General features: G+C 40.6%; 1 protein-coding gene across 13 annotated transcripts in view; it reads right to left on the bottom strand.

Moving 5' to 3' along the window:
* The window catches only part of ank3b (ankyrin 3b), a 615,939-nt gene that overhangs the window by 141,863 nt on the left and 449,962 nt on the right, over window positions 1-24,114 (bottom strand). For all 13 annotated transcript variants that reach the window (XM_059947390.1, XM_059947385.1, XM_059947393.1 and 10 more), the window contains exons 14-20: window positions 18,317-18,514; window positions 15,415-15,513; window positions 11,161-11,259; window positions 6,284-6,481; window positions 3,178-3,276; window positions 1,742-1,840; window positions 1,537-1,635 (exon numbers count right to left, since the gene is read on the bottom strand). In XM_059947390.1, the coding sequence (XP_059803373.1) occupies window positions 1,537-1,635; window positions 1,742-1,840; window positions 3,178-3,276; window positions 6,284-6,481; window positions 11,161-11,259; window positions 15,415-15,513; window positions 18,317-18,514 (891 nt within the window). The remainder of the gene's footprint in view (window positions 1-1,536; window positions 1,636-1,741; window positions 1,841-3,177; window positions 3,277-6,283; window positions 6,482-11,160; window positions 11,260-15,414; window positions 15,514-18,316; window positions 18,515-24,114) is intronic.

Below are 24,114 nucleotides of genomic sequence, written 5' to 3'. Positions count from 1 at the left end.
AATACCCTCCCACTGAGAGACCTGACACCTGACTAGGTTCACTTCCCAATACCAGATCAAGTACAGCCTGTCCTCTTGTAGGCTTATCTACTTATTATGTCAAGAAACCTTCCTGGTTGTTGGAAGATCTCCACATCCAGGAAGGTTTCTTGACAGGGTTAAGGGGAGGGGGTAAGGGTTATATACATTGTTTTTTCATACTTTGTAACCATTTAAAAATGCAATAAAAAAAGTTTAAAAAAAAAGAAACCTTCCTGAACACACCTAACAAACTCCACCCCATCTAAACCCCTTGCTCGAGGGGGATGACAATTGATCTTTGGGAAATTAAAATCTCCCACCACACAATAGAGAGAGTGGGTAGTGGGGGAGCCTGAACAAGGATGGTTGATCAGAATCATTGCTGGGAGGAAGAAACATTTAACGTGGCATGAAGTTTTTGTAGTGTTTTCCAGAAGGGAGCTTTTGGAAAAGGCAGTTTGCAGGGTAGGTAGAGTCTGCAGTGATTTTCCTGCCCACACCTTTGTGCTCTTCACCCAACAAACGAATCCAATTACTAGTTAGTAGTAGTACTCCAGTGTGAAAAACATTCAAATTTAAAACAGGAGCTGGGGAATTGAAATCCAGTTAATCAAATGAATATGAAGTAAAGTGCTGGAATGTATTGATAATCCAGAAACTACATGTTTGTTCCAAACAATGCATCCGGTTTACCAGGATTATTTCAGGAAGGAAATTTTTCTTTCTTGTTTAGTGCAATGTGGTCAACTCAGAAATGGCTCATTAAAATTGCCTAGTAAGTCGCAATTCAGGGGGAGCTGGGGGTGGGTATTAAATTTCAGACATGCCACTTGCATCCACATTGCAGGAATAAACAAGTAAAAAGAGACTAGACCAGATACGAGCAAGATAACACTATAATACAGAATATGTCCCATGCAGCAAGCATCTGAATTGGATTAAATGGCTAAATTAGTTGGAATGACTGCACCTCTAACTTATTAAAGATTGAAGTTTAGCTTTATCTGTCACGTGTACATCGAAACACTGAAACAGTGAAGTGCTTCATCTGCATCAAGTCAAAACAGAAAAGATTGTGTTGGCCAGCCCGTAAGTGTCACTACTCTTCCAGCACTACTTAGCACTAACCTTAACCATACATCTTTGGAATGTGGGAGGAAACCGGAGCACCCAGAGGAAACCCATGCAGTCATGGGGAGAACGTACAAACTACTTATAGGCAGTGGTGGGAATTGAACTCTTATCTTATGGTGCTGTAATAGTGTTACTACTAATAACAATATAATTATTACATTATTAATCAATATAACATAATGGCCCCGGTGTACACTGGCTAGATGTGGTTTATAAAACCTTTTATATTTGGTCAAGATCAGCTCGCCAATATGTTAATATTTTTGATATTTAATTTCATACTCTCTTTTATATTTAACAATTTATTTTACACCATCTTATTTATCCAGGATTCTGTTAATTTTAGGGAAGCCAATTCCCTGCAAGTGAATGCCTGCTTACCACTGTGACTTCATCTGGAGATGCACCATGCTGGAGGAGGATGTTTATAATGTGAGTATGGCCCTGCTGTGCAGCCTGGTGAAGAGGGGTGTATCCATTCTGAAGAAAGGTAAGAGGAAGGGGTGTGTTAATGTGGCACAAGATAAAAAGCTTTAGTTGGTTTAAAATTATATCAAATGTAAACACTCAGGTAAATTGAACCGACCTTTGTCTTGGCATTCACTTTAGCATTATGTTGCAGAAGAAAGTTGACCATCTTCACATTCCCATAGTGGGATGCTACATGGAGTGGAATATAACCCATCTACAGAACAAAAGCAACACTATTTAATCTTCCACTGGGAAATCCAGCAGCAGGAAGTACAATAGATAGTGCGGCTCAATTGCACTGCGATATCATTGTTTCAAACAGGTGAACGCCCTTGTTAATATCTCTGATTTGTCAAGGCGTTTTATGCCTCGAGCCATTGATTTAACCCAGAGCTGACAGAACTTTGCAAATGTTTACCCTCCACACCTAAACCCAGTTTAATGTAAGAGCAGCTGGTGAACTGTCCCTTTGTGCTGCTGGTCAGAAAGAAAAAGTGATGTATGATTCTCACAGAACATAAGCAAAAACAATTGTTTTTCCCCCCCAGAGTAACTTCCTCCAAGAATCTCAGCTGTGATTTGAAGCCTTCTCAACTACCTGCATGATACTGTGTTAAGCACAAATGACAGTGTAAGGTTTTGTCTTGTCACAAGTTTTTGTGCCATCTATGAGACTCTAGCTTCCTCCAAATTGGTCATTGTTCTTGCATATTAAAATAGTGATTACATTTCAAAAGCATTGGACAACTAGTAAACACCTTAGGGATTGATGTCTTTCTTTCTTCAGATGGTGCTATCTTCTCCCATAATTAAACATTTTATGTCCTGCATGCTAATAGAAAACGACAGAGAGATGGCAGAAGCTTGATGCTCTGCAGCACTTTCATGTGAAGTGTCAGTTTCAAACTTGGCAACTCGCACAAAATGCTGGTTGAACTCAACAGGTCAGGCAGCATTTATAGAGGGGAATGCACAGTTGACGTTTCAGGCCAAGATTTTGCGTCAGCACTAAAAAGGAAGGAGGAGGGAGCCGAAAAGAGAAAGTGGGTGGAGGGGAAGGAGTACAAGCTGGCAGGTGAAGCCAGGTGAGGGGGAAGATGGGTGGGTGGGTGAGGGGGATGAAGTGAGAAGCTGGGAAGTGATAGGTGGAAAAGGTAAAGGGCTGAAGAAGAAGGAATCTGATTGGAGAGAACAGTGAGAGAAAGGGTAAGAGAAGGGGAACCAGAGGAAAATGATGGGCAGGTAAGAAGAAGAAAAGATTAAAGAGGAAGACCAAATTAAAGAATGTAAAAAGAAGGGAGAGGGGGAGATTACTGGAAGTTAGAGAAATCAATGTTCATGCCATCAGTTCGGAGCCTATACAGACGGACAATGAGCTATTGTTCCTCCAATCTGAGAGTGGTTCATTGTGACTGTAGAGGCCATGAACAGGCATGTCAGAGTGGAAATGGGATGGAGAATTAAAATGGGTACAACCGGATATTCCTGCCTTCTGTGGCAGACAGAGCAAACGTGCACGATGACGCCATCCCGCACGCTGCAAGTTTTTACCTTGGTCTGTGGATCAATAGCAGCTCCCTGATTAACTAGTACTTCAGCAACGTTCACTCGATCCTCTTGAGCAGCCAAATGGAGGGGTGTGAGACCACTCTGAAATCCAAATTAGACACTGTTAATGGAGCAGCCATCAGATCTTACAGTGATTACCTACACCAGCCCAGGCTGTGTACAGTAAACTGTAAACAAATTTCCACCTAACTGCAACTCTGTGGCAGTGAATATTTGATATTGAGCTTTTTTCCAATTACACCAAAATCAAAAACTAAGACACAGATGTGTCAGTGGTTTGTCTCTATCAGTTTACAGAGGGTTCAATTAGTAAGAAAACTGGTCTCCGGGCAAGTGAGCTGTGCTTATATTTCACCACTGTTATGCCTTTGTTTATTTTGAGATACAGTACAATAATAGGCCCTTCTGGCCCAACAAGCCTGCATGCGCCAATGAACCTACTAACCCCTACTTCTTGGAATGTCAGGAAATGCAAACATTCAGAGGAAACTGGCCTTCACGGGGAGAACGTTGAAACTCCTTCCAGACAGTGGCAGGAAATGAACTCAGTTTGCCGGTACTGTAAAAGTGTTACACTAACCACGACCATGCTGCCCTAAAAAAGAAATTCCCCTTGAACCTGTGCGCGAAGACCGACTCCAGATCCCGCTCTGAACCGCTCAACGTAAGGAGTCCCCAGTCTCCCTCTCGAGCTAATGTTTAAATCACCAATTCTGTGTACTCAAAGGCAATCCTCGACAATGGGAGGCCACCACCCTGCCGACTTGACCCGCGAGCCTTGTGAAGACTCTGCCTTAGGGTAAACTTTCCCTTCAACAGAGGTAGACTGAAGAATGTAACTTTAAGCCAGTATCTTTAATGCATATACAGCAACGCTGTTCCTGCATTGAGCATTAACTGCTGGGGCCATATGCATAAATTGACTTGTGTGCAGGATGTTGACACTCAAGATAGTCAGCAGAAAAATCACGTGGAATGAGCAGTATTTAGTGTGACAAACTTACAACTACATTCTATTATTAACACCAGTAGATGAACTTATAATGGGAAAAAAAGAACAGGGAATGGGTATATAGGTGTAGAATTAAACTAAATGATTGAAGAAACCAACACAGCTGAAAAGATAAATTGAATGGGCAGGTACCTGGAAGCCATTTTTGAAGTTTTAGGTCCTGTCACTAAAGTTGAATCTTATCCCTGTGATTTTTAGCATATGGCGGATAAATGTTTTGTTCCCCACAACACCTCTTACCTACTTTCTGATTTCCCAAACTTATCAACATCTTTCACTTTAAATGAAAACTGGCGATTCCTTCTCGAAGTCCAAGTAAATTTATTATCTAAGTACCTATATGTCACCATATATTAGCCTGAGATTCATTTTCTTGCAGGCATTTACAGGAAAATAATGAAATGGTACAGAACTTGTGAAAGACTATACATAAGGACTCACAAACAATGTGCACAAGAAGACTAATTGTGTAAATAAGAATAAATTTAAAAAAGTACTGAGAACATGAGTTGTACTGTCCTTGAAAGTGAGTCTGTAGGTTGTGGAATCAGTTTATTGTAGAACCTATCTGCTACAGCACGGAATCATTATTGATCATGGTGTGAGTCACTGATTGTGCTTCTCCGTGTAACAGGACAGGATTGATTTTATAGGCCCTATTTTTGTCTTATTTATTCATCAGCTGTGGGTTTCATCGACAATGCCACCATTTATTGCCCTTCCTTCATAATCTGAGTGTATATTTTCCATGGTGGGGTTCAAAGATCAAAGTAAATTTACTATCAAAGTATGTACAGTATGTGGCACCATATATTGCCTTGAGATTCATTTGCTTGCAGACATTTGTAGGAAAAATAAAGAAATAACAATAGAATTTGTGAAAAATTATACATAAGGACTGACAAACACCCAGCTGCTCTGATTCCAACATTGTTGCTTCATTAGGCAATTCTTGCGATAAATTCTATTTAGAAACACGTATTGACTTTTAATGTAAACGCTAAATATGCCATCACGTAATGCTTGAACCAAAGCAATAATACAGTGCAGAATATGGTGTTACGCTTACTGAGGAAGTGCAGTGCAGGTAGGCAAACAAGGTGCAAGGGCTAAGAAGAGGTAGATTCAGAGATCATGAGTTCAATACTGTGTAAGACAGGGATTCCAACCCTATTTTATGCCATGGACCAATACCATTAAGCAAGGGGTCTGGGACCTCAGGTTGGAAACACTGGGTATAAGTCCATTCAAGGGTTTGAAGTTGTCCTTGAGCATGTTTCCAGGCTTCTCTATCTTCTACCCAAAGGGAGATGAAGATAGAATGTCCAGAGGTGGGTAGGGTCTTTGATTATGTTCACTGTTTTCCGAAGCCACTGGGAAGTGTAGACAAAATTAACGGAAGGGAAACTGATTTTTGTAATGGACAGGGCTGTGTTCATAACTCTCTGCAATTCCTTGCAGTCTTGGGCATACCAAGCTGTGGTCCATCCAGACAGCATGCTTTCTAAGGTTCATCTACAAGAATTGTCAGGGAAAGTTCCTCGCCTTCAGAAGATAGTGGGCATGTGAAGTGGTAGAGACAGGTAAAAGATATTCGGATAGGTTCGTGGGTAGGTGAGGTTTAGAGGGATACGGGCCAAATGGGATGAGCTCAGCTAGGCACCATGGTCTGTTTGGATGAGTGGTGCATAACTCTATGACTAAGGGGAGGTAGCAGGACTGTGGCAAAGATAGCATCATATAATATAAGGGAGATTGACTGATTACACAGTCAATATGATGACGGGGGATCGAGAGGAAATCCCACAAGAATCTTGCTGATCTGCCCTCAGATCTGCCACTGTTTCTTTGCCTCTCCTGGGAAATGGTTACCTGTTAGAAGTTTGCACAGTTGGAAGACAAAAGGACAAGTAAATCTGCTCCCACTTTGTTTTACTTTTCTGTATCCTTTATACATTCTGTGGATGATGACTTACTGTAGGGTACATCTGGAGAGTGATTAAAAATTCTTTTTATGTGCAGAAAGGGATGAGCAGGAGCTGGGTCTTAAGGAAGAGAAGTTCACGGACCACTGACCTTGTTTCCGAGGTTTACGTCTGCATTTCGAGTCAACAGCAAGGATACCATGTCAACGTGACCCTCCTGGGCAGCAAGGTGTACTGGTGTAATGCCTTGCTTGGTCACTGTGTTGGTGTCAGCACCATATTCCAGTAGTGTGGTGGCGATATCCATCTGATTCTTCTTGGCAGCAATGTGTAGGGGTGTGTAGCCATTCTACAAAAGAGTAAGAGAAAGAAAAAACGAAACCTTGCTAACTGGATTAAAGAGCTAACCATTTCAAAATGTACCCTTCCCTGTGGTAAAATTGGTCTTCAGCTTCTAAAACGTGCAGTATATCATCTGTTGGAAGTTAACAACTACTACCAATTTACATTTTAATAAACCTACAAAACTGATCACTTAATTCACCCCCTTGTACCAAATACATAAATAGCTGAGTTTTTGCTGCAGAAGGCAAATTATCCCCCAGAATTGCCCTGGTGTTTCCAAGCAGGAAACTGCCACCAGTAATCTGGGAGTAAAACCTGCAGCTTGGAAAATAATACAAAGATTTCTTTAAAATGTTTATTAAGTTTTATTTACCAGTTACAGAAGTACCAGAGAGAGAAAAAGACTTTGAATGACATTGATTGTTATCCACAAGGCTGATGAAGAGTCTACTTGTTGTGCCATTGAGAAAAAGATGGTCCTTCACAGACACGATGAACAATCATGGCAAAAGTGTGGGAGGTAAAGTGATGAAATCTTCAGGAATACATCTGAACATAGCTGGCAGCTTTAGCAATGTGTACTTCATCAAACATCACCCATCACAATTCATTTATCAGTCAGACAACTTTCAGCTGGACGTATTGATGAATTCATTTTAAAGACAAATGAAACAGGGACAAGAAATACAGATACACTCTTTCTTTTATAAATATAACCTTTTAAAAACTAGCTTTAACTTTTTGGGTGGGTTATTAAGACTTGGGTGTGAGAGGGAACAGAGTGATAACAATATATTTATTATTGCCAGTCAGATTATAAAAATAATATTGATAAACAGATTTCAACCTAAGACATCACTGACAAGAGAATAAGCCAATGATGTGAAAAGTATAAGCAGAGAACATCCATCAGCTAGCAAATTGTATTTGAACAAATCTCCCATCCCACCCCCCACTTCCCCTAGTACTGCTCTTGATATTGCATTATCATTGAAAACTACACCAGTCTTAATAAATACCAAAAGGTTGAATATATTTTATCAACAAACAACCTGCAGAAATGCTCATCATGGTTGATCTGGACTAGGCATAGAAATAGAGAAGCATACTTTAAGAGTTGGAGACTGAAAGAGTAACCAGTCTTGGAACCAAAGACAGAGTTTGGTTGAAAGCCCCTTACGAGGCTGATTATGTGGATATGAAAGTAAACATGTAATCCAAATCAAATCAGAGTACTGCAGCTTCCAACTTTTGCAGATGACGCATCAGAGTGGGAACGATTTTAGCCCAAAGGTCAGAAGCAGCCAGTAAATACAAAAAAAAGCTACATATTGTAAAAATCCTATTCCAAGTCAGACTGGGAATAATATGCAATTTCCCTGTCAATTAAATCCCATGATTATACTGTTCCAAGAGTTTTGGGATGGATTCCTGTACACTGTCGTTCAGTTACAGTGCTTTCACCAAAAGAGTACAGTCATTTCATTAAGAGAAGCTGGCGTAGTTTCGGCCATCAGTTCTGCCAAGTTAAATGAGTTGATCCAGCAAGTTTAAAAGACTGTTCCGGGTATTGTATTAGTCACTGCAATTGCTCTTCAGAACAAGGTCCGTAATTCTCGATTAAAGCAATTTTTGTCAAACATTGTTAATTGGTTTCTTTTTTTCAGACTCCCAAGTACAAATCACTTTGCTATTTTTATGCTGATATAGTTTATTTTTAAATGAACGCAAAATAATTGTTTTAGAATGATGAGATGCTAAAGATCTCTGAGACACAAAGAAAGCTCAAAACTGTACAAAATATTGCTCTTCACAGTTCTTTCATTATTGTTCTGCCTCTGTCATTTAAAAATTTTTTTAGCCGTGGATTGCTGGTATAATTGATCAGATGCTTTAAAAGACTTGGTAACAAGCAAAAGTCCAACAACTGAGCTGCAGGACATTGGGGTGGGCTTTGTAACAGAGAGCTATAAAGTGGTTTGAAGAAAAAGTAGCAAATTTTCTTTGATCGGAACAGTGCTTCTAAATCCCCCCCCCCCCCAATTCAATGTTTCATGAAAAGGTAAACAAAGCCAGTGATAACATGACTCACTCTTCAATCACATCTGTATTTTATTTTAAGTATATTGAACAAGTAGACTTGTGTTTAAGAATACGTTGGTAGATTTTGCACAGCTAAGAGCATAAGGGGATAAAAAAAAACAAAGTTAGAATAGATGAAATTAAGAATAAGGTTAGCCAAGATCCAAGTTAATAGTGTGTCAAGTTTCACCAGAAAACATGGGTAATCTCAATGTTAGTACCTGCGTTATAAAGTACATTGTTATAATTCAAAGGGCCATGAGTAACGGGCATTGCAGTTGGGTAGATGAATCTGTTGATTGAATAGTTAAAATCAAACACCCAAAACTGTTGATTAATTAAAAAAAAATAATATTCAGCTGGTCTTGTCTGCATGTACTATCACCATTTTTCACTTTTCTCTTGTTGTAAAAAGTGTCTCACCTATAATTAGCAGCAGGGGCAATATTGTCCACTTTTACTTCAGTCAGGTAACATGAAAGGGCCAGACTGTGACATATGGTACTTGATGTGCTGAAAATGTTAACTTTGCACCCATGACAACCAGATCAGAAAACCAACTGAAGGGCAAGGAAAGATGTGAAGGGCCAACTGGGAAATTTGGGTGCCTGCTGTGTGACAGTTTCATAAAGTTCTTGCTAAACCATTCCTGAAGTGCTGGTTTCAATCAGGGCACTATACCTCAGAAAAGATTTATTGGCTGTAGAAGTGGTACAGTTTGATCAAGAGTGATGATGAGGCTATAAGGGTAAATGTAATCATGTATATCCCTGGATATATAAAATAAAGAGTTGTTCTGATGGATGCAATTCAGACAATTAAAGAATTTGAAAGGGTAACTATTTCCACTGCTGGAATACTCTAGAACTAGTTAGAGATACACTCAGTGGCAACTTTATTAGGTACACCTGCTCATCAATGCAAATATCTAATCAGTTTATCATGTGGCACCAGTTCAATGCATAACAGCATGCAGATACTGTATGGTGAAGAGGTTCAGTTGTTGTTCAGACCAAATATCAGGGTGGGAAGAAACATGATCTAAGTAACTTTGACCATGGAATGATCGTTGGTGCCAGATGAGGTTGCTTAAATATATCAGAAACTGCTGATCTTGTGGGATTTTCACACACAACAGTCTCTGGAGTTCACAGAGAATGGTGTGTAAAACAAAAAAACATCCAGTGAGCGGCAGATAGATGGGAATGGGGAGACTGATTGAAGTTGACAGGAAGGTGACAGTAGCTCAAATAACAGTGGTGTGTTGAGGAGCATCTCTGAATGCACAACACAATGAAACTTGAAATGGATGACCTACAGCAGCAGAAGTCCACAAACATACATTCAATGGCCCATTTATTAAATGCAGGAGGTAACTAACAAAGTGGCCACTCAGTGCAGGGTTTTCACTATTTTGAAGCAATCATTCCCATAAATGGCAATGAAATCTGGTGCTTTCTCCCCTGGGCAAATGAGAATGTAGGGAGTCCGGTGATAATTCCAGAAGTGAAGTTTGTAGATTTACATAAGGGGATAAAGAACCAAAGTTAGAATAGTTGAAATTAAATACGATTAGGCAAGATCTAAGTTAATGATGGAATGAATTCAAGGAACTTAATGGCTTCTCTAGTCCTGTAAATAACAACATCTTATGGCAGAAATTGGGAAGGTGATTGGAAAGAGGCTCACAGGGCAAGAATGAAAGGCACACAATAAGGTATCATGTTTAAGTTGAACTGATTTATTTGCATCCATCCAAGTTGCATCCAAAAGCTCTTTATAACACTGAGCTTACACCAAGGAACCAAAGTATTCTGAGCTGCATACAATTGGGAGTCTACTGAGCCCAAATGATGTTCCTGCTCTGTTCGACATGACTTCAAAAGCAACTTATTACTGCCCTGTTCATATTTAACTGATCAATAAAACTTTTTGACCACCAAAATCCCTTATGCATCACCAAAATCCACATGCAGCATCCATTACAACATCCAGATTAACAATCCACAGATACCGATTGCCAAATGCTGAAAATAATGAAGATGATGGAATTACAGAATACAATATTTTCCAGATGAAATCAAACGCTAGTCAGACTGCAACTTGTTATTTTGTTGTTGATTTTGATATTCCATCACATCAGGTTTAAATCAAGAGTGACATTGACCATTAATGAGATGAGAGACAAATCTGAGTCTGTATTCAACTAAGATTCATGTAAATGAAGGATATGTGAAGCGATGACAGAGTTACACAAGATAACAGAAAATGTTCCCACACACATTAAACAATCTCATCATGTTCCACATATACAACATAATTAGCAAGCATTTGAAAAACAAGAAACACATATCCATTCAATTTAATCCCCTTGTTTTTTTTTCCAAACATCATACCACAAACATGGTTAAGCAAACCATCAGTCACTGACTTCTAAAGACATTGGATTGGAGATATTCAGCACATTTCCAACAAGTAGCCTACTGTCTAGGTACATACAAGCAAACCAAAAGCGATTCTGGTCCCAATATACAAACCCGACAGTGATTACTCTCCATACAGGTTGCTACTTCCTGTCTCTGGGCTGTCTGTACACTGTACCTTTGCTGCTGCATGAGGTGATGCTCCTTGGTTCAATAACAACAGGGCCACCTTCTGGTTATCGTAGTGGGCTGCCACATGTAATGGAGTTAGGCCGCTCTGGGGAGAAAAAAATGGAGGAAAAGCAGGAAATTTCAGTAATTTCAAACTATTACCCTCATTGATTTAACATGCATTTCATATTCACCTGGCCATTCAGTCACCTAGCCCAAAAAAGACACTCTCTTAACTCCTCACGTGGCTAAGTGGTTAAGCCAGAGACCAGAGTGGTTGGGGAATCACACACAAACTAGTGGAGAGACACTGAAATAGACAAAGAGGGGAAACTGTAGCAGTGGCTCCACTATCAGAACCAGGAACAGTTCCCATGTCCTTATTGTGGATGTCTGTGTCACTCAGAAGTTGGACTCAACAGCCATCTTTGAATGCACAACAGAAGAACTGTCTCAATCTAACTGTTCTTGTTGGATACAATGGACAACTAACCAACCAACCATTATGCCACACAAATCCAGCTTGTTAAAATCAAATCAATCTCTGCTTCAATGCCTTGATTGATTTCAATGGTATTTACCTCACTACATTGTGACTAAAATGTATTAACCTGACTACATTCACTGAATCAGAGATACACAAGGCCAGAGAAGGAAAATACCAATGTCTCAAAGTGTTTAAGGTAAGGAAGGGCATTGTCATTGAGATATTCAAGCAAAGGGAGAAGAATTGAAATATGTGAGCTTTTACTTCCCCAGAAGCAATATCATTCATTAAGCACATTGCAGGAGGCACTTCAGCAGGTCAGGTAACATCCATGGAAGTGAAGGGATATTCGACACTTTTGGTCAAGACCCGCTTCAGGACTGAAATTGGAGATGGCCGGTATAAAAAGATTTGAGGTGGAGGGATAAGGCAGGAGCTGGCAAGTAATAGGTAGATCTGGGTGAGAAGGAGTTGATGTGCAGATAGAGGGAGAAGTTGATCATGACAACAACAAAGGGCAGTTTTCCTTTTGCCTAACACTCTCCTCACATCTGGTTCCACACACCACTTTTCTTTTTTAATCAGACTCTGTTTTCTGCAGCTCTTTGTTGTCTCCACAATAACAACAATAGCAACCTAACCTAGCAATAACAATAACAACCTAGCCTCTTGCCTCCAAGCTGCTGTCTTGCCTTGCCCTCCCTCTCATTTCTTTATGGCGGCCATTCCCCCCTTAGACTCTCAGTCCTGATGCAGAGACGCAACTCAGAACATGGACCATCCCTTTTGCTCCACAGATGATGCCTGACCCACTGGGTTCCTCCAACAGTTTCCCTTTTGCTCTGGATGGCAACATCTGCTCTCTTTTGTGTCTCCACAGTTGGATGTCTTCTGGATGACAGAGATGGAACAGGGCTAAATTATTACAGAGACTTCATAAACACAAGAGATTCTCCAGATGCTGGAAATCTTGAGTAACACACACAAAAATACTGGAGAAACGAGGTAGTATCTCCAGTGGGGAATAACCAGTCAATGTTTTGGGCTGGAACCCTGCATTGGAAGTGCTGAAGTGTCTTGGCTTGAAACATTCCCCTCCATAGATGCTGCCTGACTTGCAGAGTTCCTCAAGCACTTTGTGTGTTGATGGAGTCTTTGAGCAGTTTCAAGCAGCTGTCTACATTGCTAACAAGTATGAGAGACAATCACAAAGTAGTGATGTCAACAGCTGATATATTTAACATGACATCCTGCTACAACATGTATTTCTACTTTTGTCACTCTGCTTCTACCTGTTTATGCTATAAAATAAGGTGCTCTTTGGAGACTGCCATAAAGAAGAAAGATAGCTAAATTAAACAAAGCCTAAAGCGGTCAAGAACAATTTGGTAGGCCTGCACAAGATAGGCACCTCCTAGTCTCTACCCAGCTAAAAGGAGTCACCCGTTACTCATTTCCAAGTCATCACCTGCAGCCTATTTAAACCGAGATTCATTTTCTTATGGGCATTCACAGAAGACCTCCAAGAGGATGACAACCTGGTCATGGTTTGAAGGCTTGTGTGCTTCAATGACCCAGAGAGCTATGCTGGCTGGAGTCAGGGCCTTATGCTTTGGCTCTTGGTAGGGTCACCCATGCCAAACATGTCAAAGGGCAGAGACCAGACTAGAGTGATCCACCAATCCTCCAGGTTCATGGTTCAGCTCAGGGCTAACAACCCTGACTGGACAAATGAAACTGTTATAGAAACAGCAATGAAGAATCCTCCTACATCTGTGTGCGATGGTGTTCCTGAGTAACCATCTGGGACTTGTACGACTGAGAATAAACCGAGAGGAGGCTACTGACATGATGAAGGAAGGCGTTAATGGCCCCAGGGACGGAAGACCTTCATTGCTGCCTGAAATGCTAGTGGCATAACAGGCAAAAGTAAAAGAAGAATTCACAGAACAAAGAAATGCAATAGAATCAGTAAAAAACTACGCACAAAGACTGACAAATGACCAATGTGTAAAAGAAGGCATACTGTGCAAATACAAAAAAAACTAATAATAATAAGTAAATAAATAATACAGAGAGCATGAGTCGTAGATTCCTTGAGAGTGAGTCTGTAGGTTGTGGAATCAGTTCAGTGTTTACATGAGTGAAATGAATGGAGTATAAAGGAGGACAAAATGATATGAAGCAGCATAAATAAATACATAATAAACATAAAGAACACAATAAATACAAAGAGGTAAGATTAAAGATTAGCTTATATACATAACCTGATTGTATGTACATAAATTGACATTAGGTACAGGTGTATCTGTACACAAGATGAGTCAGACGGGAAATTTAGGGTATCACAGGCTCTTTCAAATCAATTTGCTGAGACTATGAGACACAAGAACAGATTTAAGTCTGCCCCACCATTCGATCCTAGTTGATTTATTATCCCTTGCAATCCCATTCTCCTGTTTGCTCCCTGTAACCTTTGATGCCCTTTTGAGTCAACAATCTAATCAAGCCAGATGATGTATTAACTCAGTCACTAGATGACTTGTATATCTAAAATGAAATAGCTTGTATTAACATAAGCATCTTTCATAATGCCATTAAGTCCCAAAGGATCTTACAACCAATAAGTCACCCCTCAAGTAAATTTACTATTGTAATTTGTGCACAGTGCGGTCCCATAAGCAATATTGGGAGAATGACTGGATCATCTGTTTTTAGTTGTTGTTTGAATGATAAACATTGGTCGGGATATCAAAAATGCCCTTGCTGTTCTTTAAATGAAACCTTTAAATTCAAAGTCAATGTAAAATTTATGATCGAAGTAGTTACCATACACTGTACTACCTTGAGATAGGCATTTACAGGAAAATAAAGAAATATACAATAGAATTTACAAAAAATATATAAAGAAAATATGACAAATAATCAATGTGCAAAAGAAGATAAATTGTACAAATAAATAAGTAAATAATATTTAGAACATGAGTTGCAGAGCCCTGGAAAGTGAGTTGGTAGGTTGTAGAATCAGCTCAGAATTGCAGTGACTGAAATTATGTATTGGTTCAGGAACCTGATGGTTGAAGGGTAATAACTGTTCCTGAACCTGGTGCTTTGGGACCTAAGGCTCCTGTACCTCCTGCGCAATGGTAGTACCAAGAAGAGAGCATGGCCTGGATGGTGGGGGTCCTTGATGATGGATGCTGCTTTCTTGTGGCAGCCCTCCATGTAAACATACTCAATGGTGGGGAGGGCTCTCCCTGCGATGGATTGGGCTACGTCCACCACCTGTAGCCTTTTCCATTCTTGGGCATTGCTGTTTCCTTACCAGGCCATGATGCAACCACTTATGATACGCTCCACAGTGTATCTATAGATGTTTGTCAATGTTGTTAGTGAAATGCTGAGCCTGTGCAAATCTGTAAAAAAGTAGAGGCAGTCATGCCTCCTCTATGATGGCACCTATGTTCTTGTCCCAGGACAGATCTTCTGATATAATAATACCAAGGAATTTATAGCCACTGACCCTCTCCACCTCCCATCTCCTAACGACTAGCTCACGGATCTGCAACTTCTTCCTCCTGTAGTTGATAACCCGTTCACCTCAGTGAGGAGGAAAAAGCTCGGTCTGATGTTTCATGTAGCTCTCTGGATCACTTCATCCCAGATTTTGTGTTCAGAAGTGATTTGGAATGAATTGTGAACTGACAATCTTCAAAGGAAGTCTACTACTGAACCATGCTAACATAAGCAGTTTAGAAAACACACTACAATTACCTTTCCGGAGGCATTGGGAGACGCAGACTTCTGAAGCAAGAGATTGGCTACCTCCATTTTCCCATACTTTGCAGCCACGTGGAGTGGAGTGAACCCTTTCTGTAAAGCGATTGCAGTACAGCATTAAATATATACCACTACTTCAGTCCCAACTCTTCTGCATTGTCAAGTTCACATACTTGTACAGCAAACTCTCAGAGGTGATTTAGAGGGGCCAACTCTTCCACTAAATTATCAATTGTAACTGTTGAATCTGGGTAAGATGATTCACTCCCTCAAGCCTACTCTGCACTCATTTAGATCATGGACAAAATGTACCTCATGCCTATTTGGTTATTCCAGCTCTGTGTCCCTTGCTAAGCTTTAACTTTAACATTGCAATACCTTTTGGTTGAAACAGATCACCACTAATCTTGTGGATATTATTAAGAAGGTAAAAGCTTTTGTGGATTAGGTTTTACATCTAATACAGAAGGTCATAGTATGATGATACAAATTATTCTTAATACTTGTTAGGTTAGTATAACAAAGGGGCAACTTTCTACTTGATTATGGCAGTCATGTAAATTCAGAAGGTGACCTGAAACTGGCACTTTGAACTGAGTTGCTCTTGACGACATCTCTGTTTGGGTCAACCACAATCTTGGTGTGGTTCAACACTCATTTTGCCCAAGCCAAACCCTCCTAACATAACTTCATTCTCAGATTTCACCAGTTGCATTGGTCGAGGGAAGTTCTTTACACTGGTTCATATCCACAGGCACACACACCACCTTTTGTATCAAATATATATTCAATTTATAGAGAAACTAACTGGGGTCCGCAAAGTCATAATCAAATATTTCAGATGATTTCTTCATCACTTATTAGAATAATTTTGCGGGAGAAGTAATGCACAACTTCCTAAAATGCTCATTTTAGGTGATAAATCATCCTCTAACTGTATTAATAAAATGCTAACAGTTACCATGTTTAAAAACGTCAAGAAATACAAGGAGTTAGAAAAGCACCTAGGAATAATTATGTTCCATTGCAGGGTACGATGCCACTGACAAATAGTTGAGCTGCAATTATGCGAACTAATTTTAACAGGAGTTTAAGGTTATCATTCAGTATTTACACCACCTCACCCTCGAGTTATGGTACACACACTCTTCTGTCAATGTATAGCTGAAGGATCTGGACAATATACAGTCCATTTCCCAACCAATACAATTTCAAGTAGATTACTAATGCAATTTTCCAGTCATCCCCTATTTGGGAATACCATACATAACAAACAATCTGCAAGAACTGAGCAGGAGAAGCAGCAGCTGTGGGAGATGTTTCAGGTTTAAGCTGTGCATTGGGTCAACGTTTCAGGTTTAAAACCTGCATAGCAACACACACAAAATGCTGGAAGAACTCAGCAGGTTAGACAACATCAATAGAGAGGGATAAACAGTTGGGGTATTGAGCTGAGACCCTTTATCAGAACAGTTCCTCACATTTTGTGCGTGTTGCTCTGGATTTTTGGCATCTGCACAATCTCTTATATATACCAATGAAGGTTTCAATCTGAAACATCGGCAGTTCCTTTTCTCTCACAGATGCCACTTGACCTGCTGAGTTTCTCCAGCAGAAACTCCAGCAGAATTGACTTTATTTCTTATATCCTTCACATACATGAGGAGTAAAAATCTTGAAGTTACATCTCCATCTGTATGTGCAATGTGCAATTTATAGTAATCTGTAATAAATAATATGTACAACAGGACAGTCAATATAGCATAGAAATACAATTGTATCAGTGTGAATTAATCAGTCTGATGGCCTGGTGGAAGAAGCTGTCCCGGAGCTTGTTGGTCCTGGCTTTAATGCTGTGATACTGTTTCCTGGACGGTAGCAGCTGGAACAGTTTATGGTTGGGGTGACATGGGTCGCCAATGATCCAAGCACCGGTCTCTGTAAATGTCCTGAATAGTGGGAAGTTCACGTCCACAGATGCACTGGGCTGACTGCACCACTCTCTGCAGAGTCCTGCAATTGAGTACAAATCCCAAACCAGGCAGTGATACAGCCAGTCAGGATGCTCTCAATTGTGCTCCTGTAGAAAATCCTTACGATTTGTGGGCCCATACCAAACTTCAACTGTTGTGCCCTTTTCACCACACAGCCAATATGTACAGACCATATGAGATCCTTGGTGATGTGTATACTGAGGAAATTAAAGCTGTTCACCCTCTCAACCCCATATCCATTGATGTCAATAGGGGCTAGCCTCCTGTAATCCACAAACAGCTCCTTTGTTTTTGTGACAATGAGGGAGAGGCTGTTTTCTTGACACACTGTGTCGGTGATGACTTCTTCTCTGTAGGCTGCCTCGTTATTATTTGAGACAAAGCCAATCAATGTAGTATCATCTGTAAATTTAATTAGCAGATTGGAGCTGTGGGTGGTGCCATAGTCATGGGTATACAGAGAGTAAAGGAGGGGGCTTAGGAAACAGCCCTGGTTGGGGGGGGTTGCGTGCTGAGATCAGAGGGACAAAGGTGAGGGAACCCACTCTTACCACCTGCCAGTGATCTGACAGGAAGTCCAGGATTCAGCTGCACAAGGCAGGGTGAAGGTTGAGGTCTCTGAGCTTCTTGTCAAGCCTGGAGGGAATTATGGTGTTGAATGCTGAATTATAATCCAAGAACAGCATTCTCACATGAGCATCCATCTTCTCCAGGCATGTAAGGATGGTGTGTAGAGCTGTGGCTGTTGCATCATCTGTCAATTGGTTGTGTCAATAGGCGAATTGTAGGGGGTCTAGTGTGGGTGGTAACATGCTGCAGATGTAGGAGCTTGTTGATCCTGATTGAATATTTCAGGCAATTGTATACATATGGGAAGAGATACAAATATTCAGCTGTAATACCTTGGTATTCACAGAGAGCGAAGCCCCCTGTTCCAATAGGACCGATGCCACATCTTCATGACCTTCCCGAGCTGAGATGTGTAGTGGTGTATAGCCAGAGGTTGTAGCTGCATCCGGAGATGCCCCATGTTGCAATAACTGCTGCACAATGTCAGCCTTCCCCAAGCGAGATGCAATATGCAATGGAGTCTGGTCATCCTGCATATGATAAAGAAAGGCAGAAGGTATTTTTGATGAACATCTGGCTATAGGGGAAAGCAAAGCTGCCAAGCAAAACAGCAGGTACAGTATATGCAGAGCTTACATCACCTGAAATTTGTTCTGATTAAATATATAAAATGGACTTTTGTGCTTGATATGGAAATAAATGGCCAACATTCAGACAATTAGCATTCTAAACTTTTTAAAGAATTTGTTAATGTTTCATGAGCTGGGCGTAAGTGACAAGACATGAATATGAAGATGACTGATTGATTGGTTGGTTGCCCATTGTATCTGATGATGAGATTTGTGCAGTTCTTCTGTTGTTGAACTGAACTACATGAAGAAACTTGGGTGGGAGAGTTTCCAGAGTGGAATTGGGGTAGGTCCACTCTCTTGACCTCAGAGGTCCAGCTGCAGTGATACAAGAAGTCATCACAATGGAGGTATTCCTTGGTTGCAGTGGATTGTATAAGGGATTTGAGGATTTGGATCCAGCAACATTGAGGGAACAACAATATAGTTCCAAGTGAATGTTGGCTTGTGATTGGAAGGGGACATGCAAACAGTAGTATTCCCACATGCCTAAAGCACTTGAGGCAGAAGTTGCAGGGTTGGGAGTTGCGGTCAGTATAGCCCAGCTAAGTAATTGTGCATATGTATTTTGCACATAGAACAGACTGAATCCTCTTGTTGGAGGGAATAAATGTGCAGGGTGATGGATAGATACCAATCAAATAAAGTCTGGTGTATATTCTATACCAATAAATTTAGTCAAAAACTATTACAGAGCAAAATGGTTTGCCAATCTCCTATTCTAAAAACAAGTTTCTAACCTAATAGCTCCTCCTTTCCCACCTCCTTTCTGTCCTTTTTCTTGTTGGGAAAGGATTAGAGTTGTATCAAAACTGTTGGAACTGCTGAAAACAATACAAGACATGCTCAGGAGCACAAACATCTTTTCACTCCCAGAGAAATGGAGCACAAGGTCCTGGATCCGAGGTCCAGGCCAAGAACAGTTAGAATCCTGAGTGAATTATTGCTGCTTATATCACGTCAACTCAAGATTATCGCACAGAACTTTACACATACTGAAGTGCATCAATTGGTATTTTTTCCATGTATGAAGCTGACAGAAATATGTGAGGACTGTTTAAACAAAAAATGTTTCTGAAGTAGAACTCTGTAAAAGAATTTCAAACCACAAAGATTCCATTGTGGTTTGGGGTTGGAGATATTGTAGAGGCAATGTGAGGATGGTGGAGAGAGGAACTTATAACTTGACACCAATGAACAACATTTTTCAAACACTTGAGGTTTAATCAGTAGGTAGATCCACTCAATCAAGTAATTACTTAAATTGAATTTTCTGTTCCAGTAATTGAGAACATTACAACATTCAAAGAAGGATTTCACCTCCTTTCTCCCATCGCCTTCTCCCACCCTGATCAAACCATTGCAAAAGGGCTGGTGGAAATCATTATGTCTTACAGACAAGAAACACGGGACAATCTGGAATTAGACTGTTCCATTAGCAGTCTGTAGAATCATTCCAATATGAACTTCCCAATCTTGAAACCTGCTCACCTCTTATACTGAGGAACAATAAACCTTTAACCCATCAGGGAAATAGTAGTAATTAATTCTGCTCATACCTGGGAATGAATATGTAATCAAAGATGAAAGACTGTCCAGGTGCATGGGGAAATGACAGGACCACTTTAAAATAATTTTTTTAATAGTTAAATGATAATCAAAGGCTAAATAGTTTTCTTTATGTGTTGTATGATTCCATCTCTATAATCTTCAGTCTATTTTTCTGCAAATATTGTTGTGTAATGAACTGGATTCGATAAGGGAACTCGAGGTAAAGGAGCCATTAAGAGGTAGTGACCATAATATAAGTTTTAATCTACAATTTGAGAGGGAGAAAGGAAAATCAGAAGTGTCAGTATTACAGTTGAACAAAGGGGACTATGGAGCCATGAGGGAGGAACTGGTCAAAGTTGACTGGAAGGATACCCTAGCAGGGATAACAGTGGAACAACAATGGCAGGTATTTCTGGGAATAATGCAGAAGGTGCAGGATCAGTTCATTCCAAAGAGGAAGAAAGATTCTAAGGGGAGCAGGGGGCGATCGTGGCTGACAAGAGAAGTCAAAGACAGTATAAAAATAGAAGAGAAGTATAACATAGCAAAGATGAGCGCGAAGCCAGAGGATTGGGAAACTTTTAAAGAGCAACAGAAGATAACTAAAAAGACAATACAGTGAGAAAAGATGAGGTACGAAGGTAAGCGAGGCAAGAATATAAAGGAGGATAGTAAAAGCTTCTTTAGGCATGTGAAGAGGAAAAAATTAGTTAATACCAAAGTTGGGCCCTTGAAGGCAGAAACGGGTGAACTTATTATGGGGAACAAGGAAATGGCAGGCGAGTTGAACAAGTACTTTGGAATGACACAGACAATCACTAGGGAAGGTACAGACAATCTCCCAGATGTAATAGTGGCCAGAGGACCTAGGGTAACGGAGGAACTGAAGGAAATTCACATTAGGCAGAACATGGTGTTGGGTAGACTGATGGGACTGAAGGCTGATAAATCTCCAGGGCCTGATGGTCTGCATCCCAGGGTACTTAAGGAGGTGGCTCTAGAAATCGTGGACGCATTGGTAATCATTTTCCAATGTTCTATAGATTCAGGATCAGTTCCTGAGGATTGGAGGGTAGCTAATGTTATCCCACTTTTTAAGAAAGGAGGAAGAGAGAAAACAGGGAATTATAGACCAGTTAGCCTGACATCAGTGGTGGGGAAGATGCTGGAGTCAATTATAAAAGATGAAATAGCAGCACATTTGGATAGCGGTACAGGTTTGGTCTGAGTTAGCACGGATTTACGAAGGGGCTTGACTAATCTTCTGGAATTTTTTGAGGATGTAACTAAGGGGCAAGGGAAAGCCAGTGGATGTAGTGTACCTGGACTTACAGAAAGCCTTTAATAAGGTCCCACATAGGAGATCAGTGGGCAAAATTAGAGCACATGGTATTGCAGGTGGGGTACTGACATGGATAGAAAATTGGTTGGCAGACAGGAAACAAAGAGTAGGGATTAACTGGTACTTTTCAGATTGGCAGGCAGTGACTAGTGTGGTACTGCAAGGCTCGGTGCTGGGACCGCAGCTATTTACAATATACATAAATGATTCAGATGAAGGGATTAAAAGCAACATCAGCAAATTTGCAGATGACACAAAGCTGGGTGGCAGTGTGAAATGTGAGGAGGATGTTAGGAGAATGCAGGGTGACTTGGACAGGTTGGGTGAGTGGACAGATGCATGGCAGGTGCAGTTTAATGTGGATAAATGTGAGGTTTTCCACTTTGGCGGCAAGAACAAGAAGACAGATTACTATCTGAATGGTGTCAAGTTAGGAAAAGGGGAAGTACAATGAGATCTAGGTGTCCTTGTTCATCAGTCACTGAAAGTAAGCATGCAGGTACAGCAGGCAATGAAGAAAGCTGATGGCATGTTGGCCTTCATAACAAGGGGAATTGAGTATAGAAGCAAAGAGGTCCTTCTGCAGTTGTACAGGGCCCTGGTGAGACCCCATCTGGAGTATTGTGTTCAGTTTTGGTCTCCAAATTTGAGGAAGGACATTCTTGCTATTGAGGGAGTGCAGTGTAAATTCACGAGGTAATTCCTGGGATAGCGGGACTGTCATATGTTGAAAGATTGGAGCGATTGGGCTTGTATACACTGGAATTTAGAAGGATCAGAAGGGATCTGATTGAAACATTTAAGATTATTAAGGGATTGGACATGCTAGAGGCAGGAAACATGTTCCTGATGTTGGGGGAGTCCAGAACCAGAGGCCACAGTTTAATAATAAGGGGTAGGCCATTTAGAACAGAGTTGAGGAAAAACTTTTTTTCACCCTGAGAGTTGTGGATCTGTGGAATTCTCTGCCTCAGAAGGCAGTGGAGGCCAGTTCTCTGGATGCTTTCAAGAAAGAGTTAGAGATAGCGGAGTCAAGGGATATGGGGAGAAGGCAGGAACGCGGTATTGATTGTGGATGATCAGCCACGATCACAGTGAATGGCAGTGCTGGCTCGAAGGGCCGAATGGCCTACCCCTGCACCTATTGTCTATAATATTGATCCATTTCCAATTTAGAGGTGCCCTAGTGACCAAACATCAAACCTTCATTTGAAAGTGGAATGAAGCTTGTATAATCCTAACCCTTTGAGGTTTATAAGCTTTCTCTTCATTAATGTCCATTATCTAACTGATATTTTAATATTGGATATTGGGATCTTTCATTATTTTAAAGGCTGGATCACATATTTCTATAATTTCAATATTTTTTAATTTGAGGAATAGGTAAGTTTCATGAAACTTCTTTCAAGCTATAACACCCTAAAGGCTTCACAATTAGTTTGAAGCAAGGCCTTTCCATTCCATTGCTCAAACAAATTACCCATAAAAGATTTTTATATTGACTTATGCCATTGTATTGAGGTATATGGTGTGTCCAAGGAGGGGTAGCATCTCTAGTGAAGGGGCTTGTCATGTCCATTCCAGGGCAGGTGACTCTCCCTTGGACCCTATTGGACACTCAGCTCTCACCTGTGGCTCCAAGTAGCTGACGTACGCGACAGGTGAGGGTAGCTGGTGGCTTCATAACCCAGAGAGATAGGGACAAGCCTGTCGTAGCACATGAAGTCAGCTCTGGTGGACTGGGCGGATGAGATCTACAGTGAAATCCAATGGCCAGGAAGGTGGTACTACAATGCTGCATGGAGAGCGAAGGGCAGGGCAAGGCACAGAAGACATCAACCACTACAACCAAGGAAGACCCCAGTTTGCGATGCTTGTTCATACCATTGGACCCCAACTTCCAAGATCGAGAGAGTGGAACTGCCCCAGTGCAACAGCTTTTCTACTTTAGAAACTCTCCTGCACAGGTTTCCTGTCATTGTCGGACATGATGGACAACCACCAAAAATGCCATTGTGAAGCCAGTTATGATAGCGTGATCTCTGAGTTGGCAGTCAGGGCATGTAGTCTGCAATTACATTACCATACTTGTCTAATTGTTATGAATTAATGGTGGTATTAATTAATTATTGTTACTTTTGTATTTGCATAAATTGTCTTTTTTGCACATTGGTTGTTCATCAGTCTTTGAGTGTAGTTTTTTAATAATTGTATTGTATTTCTTTGACCTACTGTGAGAAAACGAATCTCATAGTATCTGGTGACACATATGTTCTTTGATAATAAATTTACTTTGAATAACAGCTTAAAGGCCAGATATTTTCAGTATATGGCTGACAGTCATTTCCAAATCCCTTTCCCTTTCTTAAACTCAGAAAATGCACTGCCAATGCACTCCACTAACTGTGATCAGGTTGATTGGAAGCTACATGTATCTGTGTCTCATCATCAATAGCTTGTATAATCTCTTTGACTGCTTGCCTTCGTTATTGGTGTCCCTGCGTCTTTGCATATCAATAATCTATGTTTACTGGTTCACAAGATGTCAGCGCTGATCAATGGCACTTAGGGCAATTTTATAAAGATTGTATTTATCATTTATAAA

This window comes from Hypanus sabinus, chromosome 22 (genome assembly GCF_030144855.1).
Source record: "Hypanus sabinus isolate sHypSab1 chromosome 22, sHypSab1.hap1, whole genome shotgun sequence".
NCBI classification, from domain to species: Eukaryota; Metazoa; Chordata; class Chondrichthyes; order Myliobatiformes; family Dasyatidae; genus Hypanus; species Hypanus sabinus.
This window is presented reverse-complemented; position numbering and strand designations above follow the sequence as displayed.